This window comes from Purpureocillium takamizusanense, chromosome 11, assembly GCF_022605165.1.
Source record: "Purpureocillium takamizusanense chromosome 11, complete sequence".
NCBI lineage: Eukaryota > Fungi > Ascomycota > Sordariomycetes > Hypocreales > Ophiocordycipitaceae > Purpureocillium > Purpureocillium takamizusanense.
In genome coordinates this window covers 671,195-686,822 of record NC_063078.1, presented here as the reverse complement: position 1 = coordinate 686,822, position 15,628 = coordinate 671,195, and the positions used below count along the sequence as shown (strand labels likewise).

The 15,628-nt window shown below is 58.2% G+C and overlaps 5 protein-coding genes across 5 annotated transcripts; 2 read left to right on the top strand and 3 right to left on the bottom strand.

The window, feature by feature from the left end:
* Positions 1-1,833: 1,833 nt before the first annotated feature.
* Positions 1,834-3,989, top strand: PCL5 (PHO85 cyclin-5; the record flags this gene model as incomplete). The annotated part of the gene is made up of 2 exons (XM_047991834.1): positions 1,834-2,233; positions 2,293-3,989. 2 exons carry the CDS (start codon positions 1,834-1,836, stop codon positions 3,987-3,989), a joined length of 2,097 nt encoding a protein of 698 aa, XP_047847847.1.
* A 2,289-nt stretch (positions 3,990-6,278) lies between these two features.
* JDV02_010117 (uncharacterized protein) lies at positions 6,279-8,431 on the bottom strand. Its single transcript, XM_047991833.1, has 2 exons — positions 7,737-8,431; positions 6,279-7,650 (listed from the first exon to the last, which is right to left on the bottom strand). Exons 1-2 carry the CDS (start codon positions 8,127-8,129, stop codon positions 7,012-7,014), a joined length of 1,032 nt encoding a protein of 343 aa, XP_047847846.1. The 5' UTR covers positions 8,130-8,431; the 3' UTR covers positions 6,279-7,011.
* A 313-nt stretch (positions 8,432-8,744) lies between these two features.
* On the top strand, positions 8,745-10,608 carry MRS2 (magnesium ion transporter; the record flags this gene model as incomplete). Its single annotated transcript, XM_047991832.1, has 3 exons — positions 8,745-9,456; positions 9,519-10,147; positions 10,209-10,608. The coding sequence occupies exons 1-3, from the start codon at positions 8,887-8,889 to the stop codon at positions 10,606-10,608; spliced, it is 1,599 nt and encodes a 532-aa protein (XP_047847845.1). The 5' UTR covers positions 8,745-8,886.
* A 1,345-nt stretch (positions 10,609-11,953) lies between these two features.
* JDV02_010115 (uncharacterized protein) lies at positions 11,954-12,295 on the bottom strand (the record flags this gene model as incomplete). The annotated part of the gene is made up of 1 exon (XM_047991831.1): positions 11,954-12,295. The coding sequence occupies one exon, from the start codon at positions 12,293-12,295 to the stop codon at positions 11,954-11,956; it is 342 nt and encodes a 113-aa protein (XP_047847844.1).
* Positions 12,296-12,444: 149 nt separating this feature from the next.
* Positions 12,445-15,558, bottom strand: rad16 (DNA repair protein RAD16). Its single transcript, XM_047991830.1, has 2 exons — positions 15,430-15,558; positions 12,445-15,365 (listed from the first exon to the last, which is right to left on the bottom strand). Exons 1-2 carry the CDS (start codon positions 15,475-15,477, stop codon positions 12,588-12,590), a joined length of 2,826 nt encoding a protein of 941 aa, XP_047847843.1. The 5' UTR covers positions 15,478-15,558; the 3' UTR covers positions 12,445-12,587.
* Positions 15,559-15,628: the final 70 nt, after the last annotated feature.

Below are 15,628 nucleotides of genomic sequence, written 5' to 3'. Positions count from 1 at the left end.
TTACTGGCATCATCAGGGGGGGAGGGGCCGGGGGGGAGGAGATGGCTCGTGGCCATGTGGCCAATGGAGCGCCGGCAAAATCTGGACACAGCCAGACAGACAGGTCGTGCGCAGGGGCTGAGCGCCCACCCCAGGTATCGGGCGGGCTGGGCAGCGAGTACCTGTTCGGTGCTAGCCCCGCGCTCGCTGTACACGACACGGTACGTGAGTCGCCGGATTGAATGCCGCCTGCCTGCCTGGCGTTGCTGGCAATGCCGCTGCACCAAGATGCCTCCTCAGGCCGCCTCCCACCACCCACACACTGGCACACACACACTCACACGCTCGAAAGCGTCCGGGTTCCCCCCCCATGCCATGCCTGGGCCCTCTCCCCTCTCCCCTTTGGTTTGGACCCCCCCCCCCCCCCCAGCCCACACCCGCCCGCCAGCAGCCAGCCAGCCAGCCAGCCAGCGCAGCGACGGCCACCGAGCAGCGAACGAACGAGAGAATGCGCGCGCGGGAGACGCCCGCCCATTCAAAACCACAGACCCTCGCAACAGGCTTCCTGTTTTCCTTCCCCCATCGAACTCCAGCGTCGCCACGATGAAGTTCGGTACCGCCCTGTAATCGTCGCCAGCGACTCTCGAAGTCTGCTCTGGTTTCTCTCCACTCCACGGCGCAAGTCTACTCTTTGGGTTTTTCTCATTTTCCTGTTCCGATCGATCCTCACCGATCCGGTCCCTCGCCTCCTCCTCACACTCGCAGCGGCATTCACTTGCACCTTGCGGACCTGAGCGAAAGCGAACGACGTTGAGCACCACTGTCCAACACCAGCAACCAGCAGAAGCAGTCGCCGCCGGCACAGTCACTCGCACGTCGACGTGAGCCAGCTAGCTGCCTGCCTCCATTTTGCTTGCGGTCACCAGTGTTACTCACTACCCGCACTCCCTATTATCCCTTTTGCTGCCCTTCTTAATACCCTGCGTGCTGTTTTTTCCTCTCTGTTGAGCATCGTCATCAATCACACGGACGCAGGCACACACCTGTTCGCCACGTCCTCGGCCGCTCTCTGTCATTTTAGGCTGCTCCCCAGTCATCACTGCCTCGCTGCCTCCGAAATCGCCAGCCGGGCAGCCACTGGTCCACGCGGCAACACTCGGGTCGCCACCGCGCCGAGTCACACCAGCCTATCAGCCCCCAGGGACCCACTCATCGCCTCCCCCCAAGGCTGTCACCACCCTCGCACTCATACCGGCGCCTCGCCTCTCAGGCCACGTTAGGGGAGTCACATCACCGCCGACTCCGAATATATACGCTCGCCCTAGCCGCCGCACCGCTCTGTACCTGCATATCTTCGAGACCCGACCCTGCACGACAGCCTTCAACGTCCCGGACGTGAACTGTCGATCAGCCACACGCCAAACCACCGTCCGAAGAACCCCCCTCTCCCCTCCGAACCACCTCGCTTGATGGTAGTGTGTTAAGACTACCGTCACACCAACCTCAACTTGCATCTTGAAGCATTTGTCGCAATGCCTCGTGCAAGTTACACTATTACCACTCCAGTCGCCGTCGTCTCAGCTCTGTCCTCCGGTTTGATCGTCCGTGTAAAGTCGGTTGTCGACATCCACGTCTAGAACACCCGCCGCCACACGCCCCCGGACACGCTTCCCGCACGCAGCAAGCATATGCTGTTTGCGCGAAGTTAGCTACTCGACACGGTTCTCTCGATTCGCTCAACGGTAACACACGCTCTTACCGCTTGACTTAGCCCTCGACGGCGACTGGAAATCCTCGGTACTGGCTTGACTCGCCTGTCAGACCAGCCTTCTACCATATACACATCTTACCAAGATGAAGTGCGACGCGTATGGCTCACCCGCCTCCGTCGCTAGCTCCATCCGATATGCACCCTACAACTCCGTTATAAGCGCCTCGGCGTCCACTTCAACTGCTTCGGTGTGGTCCGACACTGCGTCGCAATCCTCCGACGACACCTCCATCTCCACAAACACGTCCGATTCCGATTCTTGCGACAGCTACTGTCTCTCGAAGCGGGCCACCGTCACCGCCTCCGAGAAGGCCGCTAGCTTTCGCCGCTCGCTTTTGCAGCGCGAGGCTGACACCTCCGTCCCGGCGGAGCTGCGCCAAAACCCCCGGCGCACGACGGCTGGGTCGCACGCCCGGTCGGCTGCGCCCCCCGCGCTTGTTCGGCAGTCCGATCGCAAGATCAACTTTGTCGACAACCTTGTTGGTAGGTCGCAGTATTTGTTTCCGGACCCTCTGATCCAATGCTTAGACAGCCCTGTACAGACTCGTCCACCCAGATTGTGGAGGCCATCTGGCCGCTTTCCTCGGTGATGTGCCGCAATGAGCAGAGCAGCAAAGCTGTCCTGCCGCTGCGCACCTTCATCCAGGAGACGCTTCGGCGTTCGCGCACCAGCTACTCCACGCTCCAAGTGGCTCTGTACTATCTCATCCTCATCAAGCCTCATGTGCCCAAGCACAACTTCACTACGGAGCAGCCAGAGGACCGCTACTCCGACCGCGCTCTGCAGTGCGGCCGGCGCATGTTCCTGGCTGCTCTCATCCTGGCGTCCAAATATCTCCAGGATCGCAACTATTCTGCCCGTGCCTGGAGCAAGATCTCGGGCCTCAACACCCAGGAGATCAACCAGAACGAGGTTGCTTTCCTCCTCGCTGTTAACTGGAAACTACATATCGCAGACGATGTCTTCCAGCGCTGGACGGAGATGGTTCTCAAGTACACGCCGCCGCCGTCGCCGCCGTCGCCCGGCGGCATCTCGCAGGTCATTGCGCAGCAGACAGCGGACTGGAAGCAGATCATTCTGAAGCTGGACCCGGAGCTGACCAACATTGAGGGTCTCATCCCTCAGGTCAGCTCCAAGACCAGCGACCTTTCCGTCTTGTCCCCGCGCAGCATTCTCAACCGCACTCAGGACGGCCGCCCTGGACTTGACACTTCCAAGCCCTTGCAGACGTCCACGTCTTGCGGCACACCGGCTTTCATGGAGCCTGCGCCCACGTCCGCCTACACGCCGGGTCGTCTTGCTCCGTCCCTGGGCCTCCTGCCCACCCCGCGCCTCACTCCCCAGACCAGCGGATTTTGCACTCCTGCAGTGAGTGCTGCTTCGCAGATCATGGGAAAGTGTGGTGCAATGGGCTTGGCCATGGCGCAAGCAAACTGCATCAACACGGCCCAGGCCCTGGAACGATTCCCCTGCTCAAGCACTTCGTCACCCCAGGGCTACTGCCCCGTGCGCCGCTCCTCTCTCGCCAATTCTGTCTCGACAGCGTCTTCTCCGGAGTCTATGATTTCTGATACGTCGCGTTCTTCGCGGTCCTCGTCCATCTCCTCTGCATCGTCTCTCGTTAGCGCGACCACCTACACCAGCTCTGGCAGGGGTAGTGCGCCGTCGCGATTCCGGGCGACGAAGCTGTGGAATGACAAGGTGTGCGTTAGACCGACGGTACCCTCAGTTCCCGAAGACTACGACGAGCCTTGCCCATCGTCGTCACCCGAGTCTTATACCGGCCCGGTCCATAAACTCGGTGACCTCACCTTGGAAACCCCACTGGCAAGGCGTGAGATGGATCTCGACGAGACGGCACGAGACCCAGCCTCGGATGCGGCTCGTGCTTTGCAGGACCTTCACAGACAAGCCTCGGCTAATGCTACGCCCATCGCCAAGACTGGGTGCAAGCGTAGCAGGACGTCGTCGATGGACAACACCTTGCAGGACAATGTGCGCGAGATTCTCTCTGGAAACTATGAGGCATCTCAGGCTGGCTGGCCCGACAGCCTTGTTCTCTCTCGAGGTGGCGTTGTCTCGGACTCATATCTTCAATTTCCTGGTCGCCCGATTGTTGGAGCACCGGGAAAGAGAGTCTGCTGCTCCGCAGAAGCCGCCAGCGGCTACACATCCGCCAAGATTCACCCGGCCATCAGCCTCCGCGGTCCCGGGATGTGGGATGGTATTCTCAACTAGCATGTTTGCAATCCGTTTCGCAACAACATGCGCAGCTACTACACTGGACGCCAACACCAGCCACATATATTTGTCTGCGACAGTAACATCCAGACTCGTTTTGATAACCGCCATTTGTCTTTTATCTTTTTGCGCTTCTACATCGTTACATCGCATCGATAGGGAAGCGTTGGGAAGGAGTGGAGTCTTTGCCATGGGTGCTTTTTTTATACCACTATACCTTGGTCGAGGTTCGTTCCATCTCTGGGTTCATAGAACGTGCAGATGGCGTCCAAAGGTTACGGGTTGAAAAGCGCGTTAATCTAGCATGCATCATCCAGGCTCGGGGACGTGGATGAGCCGCTAAAAATGGTCGTCCGGGGATGAGCAGTTGGCTGGACGGTGACTATGAAGAGCGGAGGAATGGGACTGTACGACTAGAAGACTCATGTTTCTTGGATGTTACGAAGGTGGAAGTGGCCAAGGCACCCCGATTACGATGGAAGCACAGTCGCAGGCCAAAACCACATTGTGCAACCTTCGGCAACTCGGTCAAATAGCCTCCAGCTTAGCCTCACGGACAAGCACAGCCAGGAAGGCAATAATCAACATGAAACTTGACGACTCACTTGCCCGTCTGGACGGCTGCAACGCCACCTGCTCGACCTCCCCGAACCCTTGTGCTAAACTCTTTGCGCTATTCAGAGTGAGACTGAACTTACAAAGAGCTGGTCTGGACCGTGGAGAGCAATGACGCTATGGCGAAATCTAATAGCTAGCTTGGAAAAGTCTTGAGATGGTTGGCACTAATGACGGAGCGAGGTCACCGGCCTCATTGATGCCCTCGGCACAACGGGCCTGTGGATGCCTGGCTTTGAGAAGGCCCCCCAGACCACAAAAGAATTGAAGAGTTACATGCTGAGGACCAGTTGCTGATTGCGACACTATACCGACTGTGCGTGTCACAGTACCTTTTCATACGCACTTGCGACGACGGGATGTTGAGTGACATGCATGCATGCTGTCCTGACCCTGCCTGGCCCTGCAACCCCCCGGACACGACCAAAGTTGATACGTTGAAGCAAGCAGTGAGCGCCGCCATGGCTGACAGCAACGTGTGGCCGACAGCACAGGCGCTCACCTGGTGCTGGGTGTGAGAAGTTAACAGGCAGGCAGGCAGGCAGGCAGGTAGGCAGGGAGGCAAGCGGATTTGTCCGGCCGAACCGACTTGTGTTCCGGGAAATGCCGGGGCACGCACGCCACTGTGAATGAGCTGCTCTCCTACTGCCTAATGTACTGTACTACTGTACTGGACTGTCCTGTACCCTGGAACAAAGGGGCGATGGCGCGTGAAAGGGAAGGCGAGGGCGAGTCGCGCGCGAGCTGATGGTGGTGTTGGAACCGAACCGACCGTGTGAGTCATTCTGCCTGATGATAACGAGGGACGCCGGCTCGGCCTGGTGTGTGGTGGGTGTGGCGTGAGGTCCGCGAGCTTGCCGCATTGGGAAGCAGCAGGTGGCGACACGGCGGCGGTGCGGTGCTGTGCGCGGGAACGAACGACGAACCCGCCCCGCTGGGAGGTCTGGTCTGGCCAACGCTACTACTACTGCTGCTGGTACTCTACTACAGCTGCAACTGCTACTGCATACTAATAACGTTACTATATACATACTACGACTGATACTTCGTACCACGGAGGAAGTTGTCCGCAACAGAGAGTCGGAGATCCAGGCCCCGCTGCTGCTGACGGGCATGGCAAGCAAGCAAATGCTAGGCACGGGGGGGGGGGGGGGCGAGGTTTTTCTGGCTGTTTTGGTGTTGCCCGAGATGTTGGCCTGGCGCGTAGGAGGCCGAGGATGGATGGATGGATGGTGCCCGTTGCAAGAAAGGAAAGAGACGCGCCGGAGGGGTCGCAGGCGCTTCACAGCGCGTGCGCGTCCCGCTGGGAGGCGGCTGGGCGAGTTCACGATGGGGACTCAGGCAAAGCATGCGGGCAAGCAAGCATCATCCAACGGCCCGTGGCGCACGGGGGGCGGCGTCAGCACCGATGCTGGTATGCCTGACAGGGGAGAAGTTTCCCCCGCGAGAGTCGCAAGGGAGCAGCAGCAAGAGTCAAGGGGCTGGCTGGCCATGATGCGCGCGCGCGTGGTGCTTGCGATGGGGGGCGGCTCGGAGTCGGAGCCCGATGCCTTGGCACTAACTCATCATGAGTCCATGTGAGCCGGCGCCCTTCAAGCAAGCAACGACACAGTCATGGCTGGTCAGCATGACATGCGGCGAGCCCGGAAATCAGGCCGCCTCGTGTTTTTACTTGTTGTGTACGAGCTATGGCACTGTAGTCTCTCTTCTTGGCCTGGCTGCTATGCCTGGCTTCGCCCTCTTGTCCGTTCTCTCCGGCCACCAAACGACGTCGGAGTCCAGCCAACCAATACAACATATGGTAGGGGGAGGGGGATATTCCGCCTGCGCTGCGTCCAGTAGTCAGTCGAGCGGGTGGGAGGCTGTGGGACGTGGGCGCAGCTTTCCAGTTCCAGACTCGCCGGAGGATGCTTGCGTAGGTGGTGGTGGTGGTGGTGGTGGTGAGCCGTCGCTTTTGCTTGTTCGCGAGTTATTAGTCACGCCGGCATCACGGTTCGCGCCGGGGGCGATGGATGCTGACGAACAGGGAGCGGAGCCGCCGCACGACACTCGAAGATGCACAACGCACGCGCTTGAATGCGATGTAGGGCATTTCCAATTTGTTGTTGTCAGCTCGGCGCAGGCGGCCCCCCTCTCTGCATGCTTCTTGATGGGGGTTCGCTTTCCTGAGAAACATGCCGAAGCAAGTGTCCAGATGGCAGGCAGGCAAGCCGCGTTTCCGAGGGCATCACTGCCCACTGGAAGGCAACTCGGGGATCTCTGCTGAGAAATCGGGCTCCCTTTCCCGGTGCTGTGACTGCCAGGTGCCGCCATTCGACTGCTGCATCTTTTAACGACTCGGAAGTGACGCCCGGCTGCTTTCATGCCTCGTCTCAAAAGGGACACGCTCGTCTCCTTAAGATGATCAACGAGGCATCGTGTATTCATGCTCTGACAAGGAGACCAGCGCGATCCTAATCTGCCGCAAAGTCTGCTTGTTTTCTGGCGAGTCTGCCCCCCAATCAATTCGCCTGTCAAGACTAACGCGCTGTTTCCTGACGACGTCGTCCGGCAAATCGGTGAAGATCCAGTCCTGCATCAGGCAGTTGATGACCAGGCTGTTCGGGACGGGCGCGGACAAGGCGGCGTTGTCGAGACACTGCAGCTTGACCTCCCAGGGGGGCATACGCTGTTGGTCTTGGTCGCCGATCTTGAGCCCGCCGCGGCTGAGCCAGAAGAGGCGTCGCAGCTGCTCGTCGTCCCACGGACCCGAAACAAGGTCCATGGGCATCCGTGTCCAGGGATGGACGTCCTGGCCTCGCCACTGCAGCGACGTGGCGAAGAAGGCGGGCCATTGCCGCGCTTGCTGGTAATCGACCTCGAAGCACTCTCGGGCGTTGAAGTGGGCGAAGCCTCCTTCGTGGTCGTGGTCTATGGGATTGAAGCTTTCTTGCCGAGGTAGGCTGTGCTGATACCACCGATGACGCGCATAGCGATCTGCCCAGGCTTGCTGTGCTTGGAGGATGAAGTCGATCTTGGCCCACGGCTGCTCGAGCAGGGCACTCTGCGGCGCATCACTTAGCATTGGCGTGAATTTTATATTTACAGAAATAATATGGGTGAGAGAAAGACAGAGAGTGTGTGTATTACCTGGAGCGTATGATCGCCTTGAAAGGGCGGCCGCTTCTCTCCGTCCATTTGACCGACGTGAAAGAGGCGCTGCCTGGCAGGTATGCCAAATGACTGCTCCCATGTCTCGTGGAAAGCCCATATGAAAAGCCGCAGCAGTGTCGCACGGCTCGAAAGCTTCATGCCAACGATGGGACTTGCGCGAGGTAGCGAGAGATTGGTGCTGTAGAGCAGGATGCTTTCCAGAATCTCATACGGGAGCGACTCGAGTGTTGCGCCGGCACGAGTCGCACGGCTGGCCAGGACGATGCCAAGCGACTTGCGCATCTTTGGCGGCGGGCCAGGCAAGCCTTTCGGCGCCTTGTCGGAGAGTGCTTTCCGCTTGCCTCTGACGTGGATGGGCGTAGGAGGCATGGCAGGCGGCTAGCTACCCTTTTTGTTGTTGTCGTCACCCGTGTCAATGTGTCGTCGTGTCATGAGCATCCCCGACGGCTAAGCTGCACGTCGAATGAACAGTATTGTTGGCATGGGCACGCGAGGCACTTGTCAACGCATTGCGAGGGCCGTTGAAGCGGAAAGGCAAGGCGAGGTTGGGAGAGAGGTTGGCAAAGGGCTAAGTATTCCTTGCACCGGGGAACGTTGCCCGGGCGAAGTTTTGTCGTGAAGTTTCCAGGGGCCGAGAGCTAGTGATGAGTGCCAAGGGACCTGGATTCGCCCTGTTGTACAGTATACAGAGTACTTTGTATGAGAGCCGACTCGTGGACGCTGATTGCATCTAAATTCGCTTTAAAAAGAGTATCGGTAGTACGATACGGACCTAGTTTCTGTGCATTAAAATATTTGATTCAATTATCAGCATGCGCTGTCGTCCGTCACAGCATAGCACATTGTTTCGTGCCTGAAGGTGGGAGCGGCGCCAGTAATTACGTTACTAGTTGTATGATCGCCGAAGATGGCCCGTGCGCCACGATGATGTCGTCCCAAATTTCCACGCCTTTGAACTTTTTCTGTTCCGCTGCAACAACCTCCGTCAGACTCGACGTCCCACGCCCGTACCGCGCAAGCTCCTGGCGAGCCCGAGGGAGCAGCAGTTTTATCTCCCTAGGGTCGGTTGCTTCAGCCGTGAAACCTGGGCGCGAGCGCAAACGACAATTGCTGCGCGATTATCGGGATGCACCCAGCGGCGCGCCAGCCGGCCCCGTCCCGCAGCTTGCTCCGGTTCCTACGATCACAGGCCGAACTGGCCTTCCAGAGGTCGCGACACTCCTATGGCACGGTAGCGAGTAGCGCGCCTGTCTGTGGACAGGTGCGGCCGAGCAGCGGCACGAGCAGGCACAAGTCGAGGACTCGGGCGCTCACCTGCGGGAAGCCGCCTCTGGCCGCGGCGCGGTTCTCGCCCCTGAACAAAATCCCGACAACCCAGGCGCCCTCGCAGCTCGGTTTCTGCACCACAACTTCATCGAAAAAGTCGGCCGACCCGCAAGTGCCCAAGGTCGCGCGCGAGCCGACCTGGCAAGAAAGGCTTTGGGGCAGCGCAGCGAGGAAGGGCGCGAAACCCCTCAAGCCGGACGACCTCCCATCACACGAAGACTTCGAGCATGGGTCGTCCATGTTCACCAGCCGGAGGATGATGGCGGCCAAGGCGGCGCTTGAACCCAGACTCCGGTGCACCGAAGTGGACGAGAACGGCAAAGTGATTTTGGTCGATGGCGAATTCAAGAAGACGGAGCTGATTGCAAAGGTGAGACGGACCGTTGCCGCAGCAATCCATCACCGGGCAGATCTCCTAACAGCTCGATATAGTATGGCCTGCTGCCCCGAGACTTGCGCAAGATTGATTCGTCGAATCTGCCACACATCCTCATCCGACCCTCGGCGATTCTCCTGAACTTGCTACATCTCAAGGTCCTGATCAAGCATGACCGGGTGCTGCTCTTCGACGTCTACGGATCGAAAACCTCGTACCCACAGTCTGCCTTCATGTACGACCTGCAGGGCAAGTTGCAGCAAAAGCCGTCGCAGGGATCCAACGGCCTACCCTACGAGTTTAGGGCCCTCGAGGCCGTCCTGACGTCGGTGACGTCCGAAATGGAAGCCGACTTCGAAGCTGTGCGGGAGCCAGTCATGCACATTCTTAGCGAACTCGAAGACGATATCGACCGGGAAAAGCTGCGCATCCTTCTCATCTTATCCAAGCGCGTGAGCACCTTTGAGCAAAAGGCGAAGCTTGTGCGGGACGCCCTGGAGGAGCTCCTCGAGGCGGACGATGACTTGGCTGAGATGTACCTGACCGAGAAGCAACATGATCTTCACAGAGGCTTGGACGATCACACAGAAGTTGAAATGCTACTGGAGTCGTACAACAAGCTCACAGACGAAATCGTCCAGGAGGCCGGCAACCTGGTGTCGGGAATTCGCAACACGGAGGAAATGTGAGTCCCGAATTGGTGTTGGCAGCCTACATTTTTCTCGATGGGCTAACATGAATGCAAGCGTACGCGCCATTCTTGATGCCAACCGCAACGCCCTCATGCTTCTGGACCTCAAATTTAGCGTAGGAACCCTTGGGCTGGCCATGGGCACGTTCCTCGCCGGCCTGTACGGCATGAACCTGGAGAACTTCATCGAGGAGACCAACTGGGGTTTTAGCGCGGTAACGGGTGTATCGTCCATCTTTTCTCTCATTGTCTGTTGGTACGGCCTCGTCAAGCTGCGAAAGGTGCAGCGCATCAAGATGATGAGCGGCGAGAGGCCGTCGATGCCGCGGGGCATGTCGTACCGCGAAGATGGCGCCCTGGGCCTGTTGGACTCGCGCAACAAAGAGATGCTCCGGCGGGCTCACCTGCAGCGGGCCATGGCGGCGAAGAAGAGGTGGATGCCATTTTGGGGTTGAGTGTGTGTGCTTGGAGAAATGCAACGTGCCTACACGGGCAGCTTGATAGAGGAGGGTTGGCGTCGCCGAACACTCTACCGGTTGCAATTTGGGTCTGGGCGTGTACTATTTTTTGTTGTTCTTGCCCCTCTTGTAAATCTCGCCTCATCAATCCTGTCCTCATCCAGGCTTCGGTAGTTTCGACTATGAGGTGCATATGCATGCCCTCGCGAGCCGGCTATCATAAAGTCGTCAAGTCGAGTACGTTGGTGGTCACTACTAGTCGAGGGCAGTACCTACGTAGTGTGATCTGCTGTCCAAGTGCCGTGCTGGGGAGCGTGGGTTTCTGCAGCCTGACGTCACGGGCCGAACGAAGGCCGCTGTCGATTGTAGTAGAACGTAGCGAACGAACTACGCCACGAGCGCGCACCAAACGGTCTACTACCAGCCCCCCCCACCCCCAGGCCGCAAACTGCCAATACCGAAAACCCCATGTGTCTAGCCGCCTGCCGCCCGACTTGACAATCCTTCCCGGGGCCCGCGTACGAAGTAGCATCTCAGCCGTTGAGGCGGCGGCATGCGGCATGACGGCGAGCCGTTGGGGGCATGGCCGTGCTGTGCTCCGTGAATTGTCTGAGATTTTGCCCGATTCGACGTGATCGCCGGTCCCCAAAATCAAGGCATGAGAGCCGCACACGTCAATGGCCCGGCATGGTGACGCCACAATAACCCCCCGTCTGGGTCTGGGTCTTCTGGGTCTGGGTTTGTTTGGGTGGTGGCCCCCGGCCCAGCCACTGGCAGGCCCGCCCGACTGGGTGTCTCGCAGTGGCAGGAACAGTGGGCAGGGCAGGTGACAGGGCGTCGCCGGAGCAGATGCACCGGGGGGAGGGGGCCGATATCACACGTCAAAGCGTGGGGCGAGAGGAGAGAAAAAATTACGGGAGATCGGGGATCGAGGAAAACTGTTTTGCCCATTGTTTGGTCCTGGTCCTGGTCCTACGAGGGGCATGGGGGCGGGAACGTGCTCGGCACTGACACCCAACCGAAAGGATGTTGACGTCACAGGGGCCTTGTGTCTGTGTGTGTGGTACGTGGGTGAGACCCTGGCGCCTGCGCATGCACGAGCCGGTGACGACGATGATGATGTTGTGGTTCACACGTCCCGGCCAGGGCGTGCTCGGCTATCGTATATGAATCCCAAGGGCTGCTGCTGCTTCTAGTCTCTCGGACTTACATACACATACAACCTCGCCTCAACATCCACATACCACACTACGGTTTCCTTCCACCACTTCATACACCAAAGCCCATCCAAAAATCTACAGAAACGACAAGGCGCTTTCGCACGCACTACGTTGCATCAACTTCACACGCACCCAGTCCACATCCACATCGCCAACATGGGTGGCGTTCTCTCCTGCGTATGTAGAACAAATGATCCCACTGCCGGCGGGCGGGCGCTCACCGCCCGATTTCCCCCCCTCCCCGAATCATTGCTGACAGGAAAACTTGGGACAAACAGATCCGATCTGCCCTGCAGACGATTGGCAGCTGCATCATGGCCGTCATCAGCGGCATCGGCGGCATCCTCCAGGCCATCATCAGCGGCATTGTCACGTTCTGCGGCATCATCGTTTCGTTCCTGACGTGCGGCTACTGCGGCGGCCGGAGACATGGCGGCGGCGGCAGAAGAACTAGGAGGAGTCATGTGTAGTGTTGGTCAAGAAGAACCCTCCCCTACTCTACGAAAGGAGAAGGATGGGTAGGCAGGCAGGCAGGCAGGCTGCGGGTCGGATACGATGAGAGATGAAAGTTTTGGATAAACAGGGACAGTGGCAAGGTGCTTACTGCAGAATACCCCTTGCGCTTTTGGAACGATACAATGTTCATTAATACCCAAATGTTGGTTTTGTAAACGGCCAGGCTACCTACTCGTGGCCCTTTTTGTTCTCGTGATGTAGATTCTTTGAGTGTGGGCATCAACCGCTCCACGTACCGCGCTATTCTTCCTCTTCCATGACATTGCGATTGAAGAAGCCGTATATGGATCTGCCGGCAGCTTTGCCCACCAGCGGCTCCAGCTCCCCTTGCGTCATGTTGGCCACTTCCCGAATATTCTCCGTCTCCAGCACGATGTTCTTGATGTTCTGCGGAGTCACGCCGGGGACGACTGCGAGCATCTCCTGCGGCTCCTGGTTGAACGCCTGGTCCTCCACCTTCATATCCTTGTCGAGGCCGGCCTGTACCGCAGCGATGGGGTCGGGCTCCTCTTCCTGCGCCTTGAGCGACTCGAAAATCTCGGCCGTCTGGTACGGGGACGAGGACCAGATGATGCGGAGCTTCGGAAACGCCAGCGTCAACAGCACCAGCTTGGACTGGAGGTCGGACGAGACGTTGGAGGGCGCCACGCTGCTGAGACTGCCCGAGAGGTCGGCGAAAGGCTCCAGCGTGAACGACTTGTTCTGGTCGAACTCAATCAGGAGCATTGGGTTTCTGTAGTGCATGAACATGGTCTCGGCTTGGTTATACAGGCGGCCATCCTTGAAAGACGATATCAGGTCGCTGATTGACTTGCGTTCAACGCAGATATGTGGTGATAGGATGTAGTCGCCGACTGTGAGCATGCATGGCACGATGATGATGGACCGTCCATGCAGAAGTGATGGCAGTGAGGACCGAAACTCTCGCACGTCAACCACTACACGTGGCGGTTGCGCCGTCGCGGCTAGCCTGCCGCCGCCTGCGATCCTTGTATTGACGGTGCGCAAGAAAGCTTCCTGGGGGTCCTCGATGCCGTGCGGGTCTACTGTCATGACCAGTGACATGCTGGCGCGTTCTTTGATGAGCTTGGTGAAGGCATCCTTCTCTCTCCGCACCGAGGCCAGATATCGTTGCTCCTCCACCGAACCACCGTAGTACATAAAGTACACCCGTACGTTTCGGTCGTTGTGCGACGACCTGTAGACTTCCACGCGGCGGATAAACGAGGCGTCTGGCTCGTACATGACGAGATATCGCGGTTTGACCTCTTCGAGAACGTGCTCATCCTGGTCGCCGTCGTAGGCGTGCACAACCACAAGGTCTTGCATGTCGTAGAGTTGAAAATAGTCATCCATATCCTCGAGGGGATCTGCAACAATATCCTCCTTTTGTTGAGCCTCTTCCTCTGTTATCTGGACCTCGGCCATGAGGTCCGCGACTTCACCGGGCTTTTCGAAATATTGAGCAATAACGCCGTTGTCCGCTCGACCAGCGGATATGCCCATGTTACCGCCACCTCGCACTCGCCGCCGTTTGTTGGAAGGAGGCTTACCGCCGCGCATACCGCCACGCCCTGGCCGCGAGTCTGACGCGCTGTTGAGCGCCTTTTGGTTCTCGGCGAAAAGAGTTGCGCTGACTTGAGCAAATTGCTTCTTCCAGAGCAAGTAGTTTCGTAACCGTCTCCTCATCATAAACGCTCCAGAGGCCTTGTGGGCTTCTTCGCCGTCGACATCGTCCTCCTCCGGCTTCTCTACCTTGGGTTTGACGTGCATTGTCTGCAAGTAGTCGCGCAGCTGCCTGCAGGTGTCCAAGTTGGAGCACATGATTAAAATGGTCCCGTTCGAGTCGTCCTTGGCTGGAGGCTCGAAGTAGAGATCCCGATCGATTTCTTCCAGAACCTCGGCCAACATACCCCATTTTGGCAGCTCCTCGAGGACCGGGCGAAGAGAGTCGATGCTTTGGCCTTGCGATACGGCCTTGGGATTCGCGGAATACACGCGCCTCCGTGCTGTATCAAATATAGTCTGAGCCGCATCAAGAAACAGCCACGGCGACTGGGTTTGACGCGTGGAACCCGGTGGCGGAGAATGAGCAGCGTGAATGGTGTCGAGATGTTGAAGAAATGACACGGCGTCGTATGTCAATATATTGTTCAGAAGCCCACGAAGGACCGTCAGATCATTGACAATCTGGCGTGTCTTCCAGCTGACCCGGTGCCAATTAGGGTCCAGCTGGCGACGGACCATGGTGTCAAAGTTCTTGAGCAGAGCGCTATCCAAATTCCAGTCTTCCATCTCCAAACCGCTGTTGCCCTTTTTCAGCTCGTGAATGCTGACCTCGACACATTCCATGATTGCGTTTTGGATGTCTTTCATGGAGTCTGTCATGGGGACTTCCAGTTCAATCACCTCCGCCTTCTTCTTGCCTTCTAAAGACTGCGCGACGGTAACATGGAACCGAGGCCAAAGCGAGGCCTTCTTCAAGAATAAGTTCCTCATCATTGTGGTGAGCGGCGAGAAGCCAATCGTAAACGGGTCCGGATTATCCGCAAACGCCTTGAGGAAGCCGACTTTGTTCTTCTGCCGGTACACACGCAGAATGAAGGCTTCCAGAGATGTTGCGATGACGCGGTCCGCGTGGAGGACAATAAGGCCGGTGATGGTTTCCGGATTAAGAAGACCGGTGAGGAGGTCGACGACGAGTATGCGCGAGGTGATGCTGAATATGCCTCCGCCGGAATACATCTTCTCGCGCGCACCGACGCTCTGGAAATCGGTGTTGACCACGGTCAAGCCCCGGGCACGAGGTGACGCGCTGATGGCGGCGTGTTCCGCCAGAGCCTCGCCGATCCAGCCATTTTCACGCTCATCGGCACCCACAACCACTATGAGGTTGTTGCCGGCGGCGTCGTAGGAGTGAAGAAGGTTTGTCACCAGGCGCATGAGGCCCAGCCCACGGGCCAGGACGACCAGCTCATCTTCAGCACGGAGCTCCTGGAAGAGGTTCTGCTGATATTCCTGTTGCGTGCGTGGTCGGTCGGTCAGCTGCGTAAATAGCTCTGCCGACAGTGAGGTGCCTTACCAAGGGCAGCGAGAGTTTCACTGGCTGAGGGGCATTGCTGGCCGACATGCAGGGCGCGATGAAGCCGAGGCTCGTTGTTGGGTGTGTTGACCGTTCATGGAGTGTGAGTCGCCGTGAAGTTCAGCCAGTCAACAATGAGTTGTAGCTGACGACATGGAGGCCGTCGCTGCGTTAGTGCAAGCTACAAGGTTGGGGTACC

Bases quoted from the DNA above. Each gene is read 5' to 3' on its own strand.
- JDV02_010117 (XM_047991833.1), bottom strand. From the start codon at position 8,129: ATGCCTCCTACGCCCATCCACGTCAGAGGCAAGCGGAAAGCACTCTCC. The intron at 7,651-7,736 runs GTAATACACACA...GATGCGCCGCAG, and splicing joins AAGGCGATCATACGCTCCAG to AGTGCCCTGCTCGAGCAGCC.
- rad16 (XM_047991830.1), bottom strand. From the start codon at position 15,477: ATGTCGGCCAGCAATGCCCCTCAGCCAGTGAAACTCTCGCTGCCCTTG. The intron at 15,366-15,429 runs GTAAGGCACCTC...CGCACGCAACAG, and splicing joins TGAAACTCTCGCTGCCCTTG to GAATATCAGCAGAACCTCTT.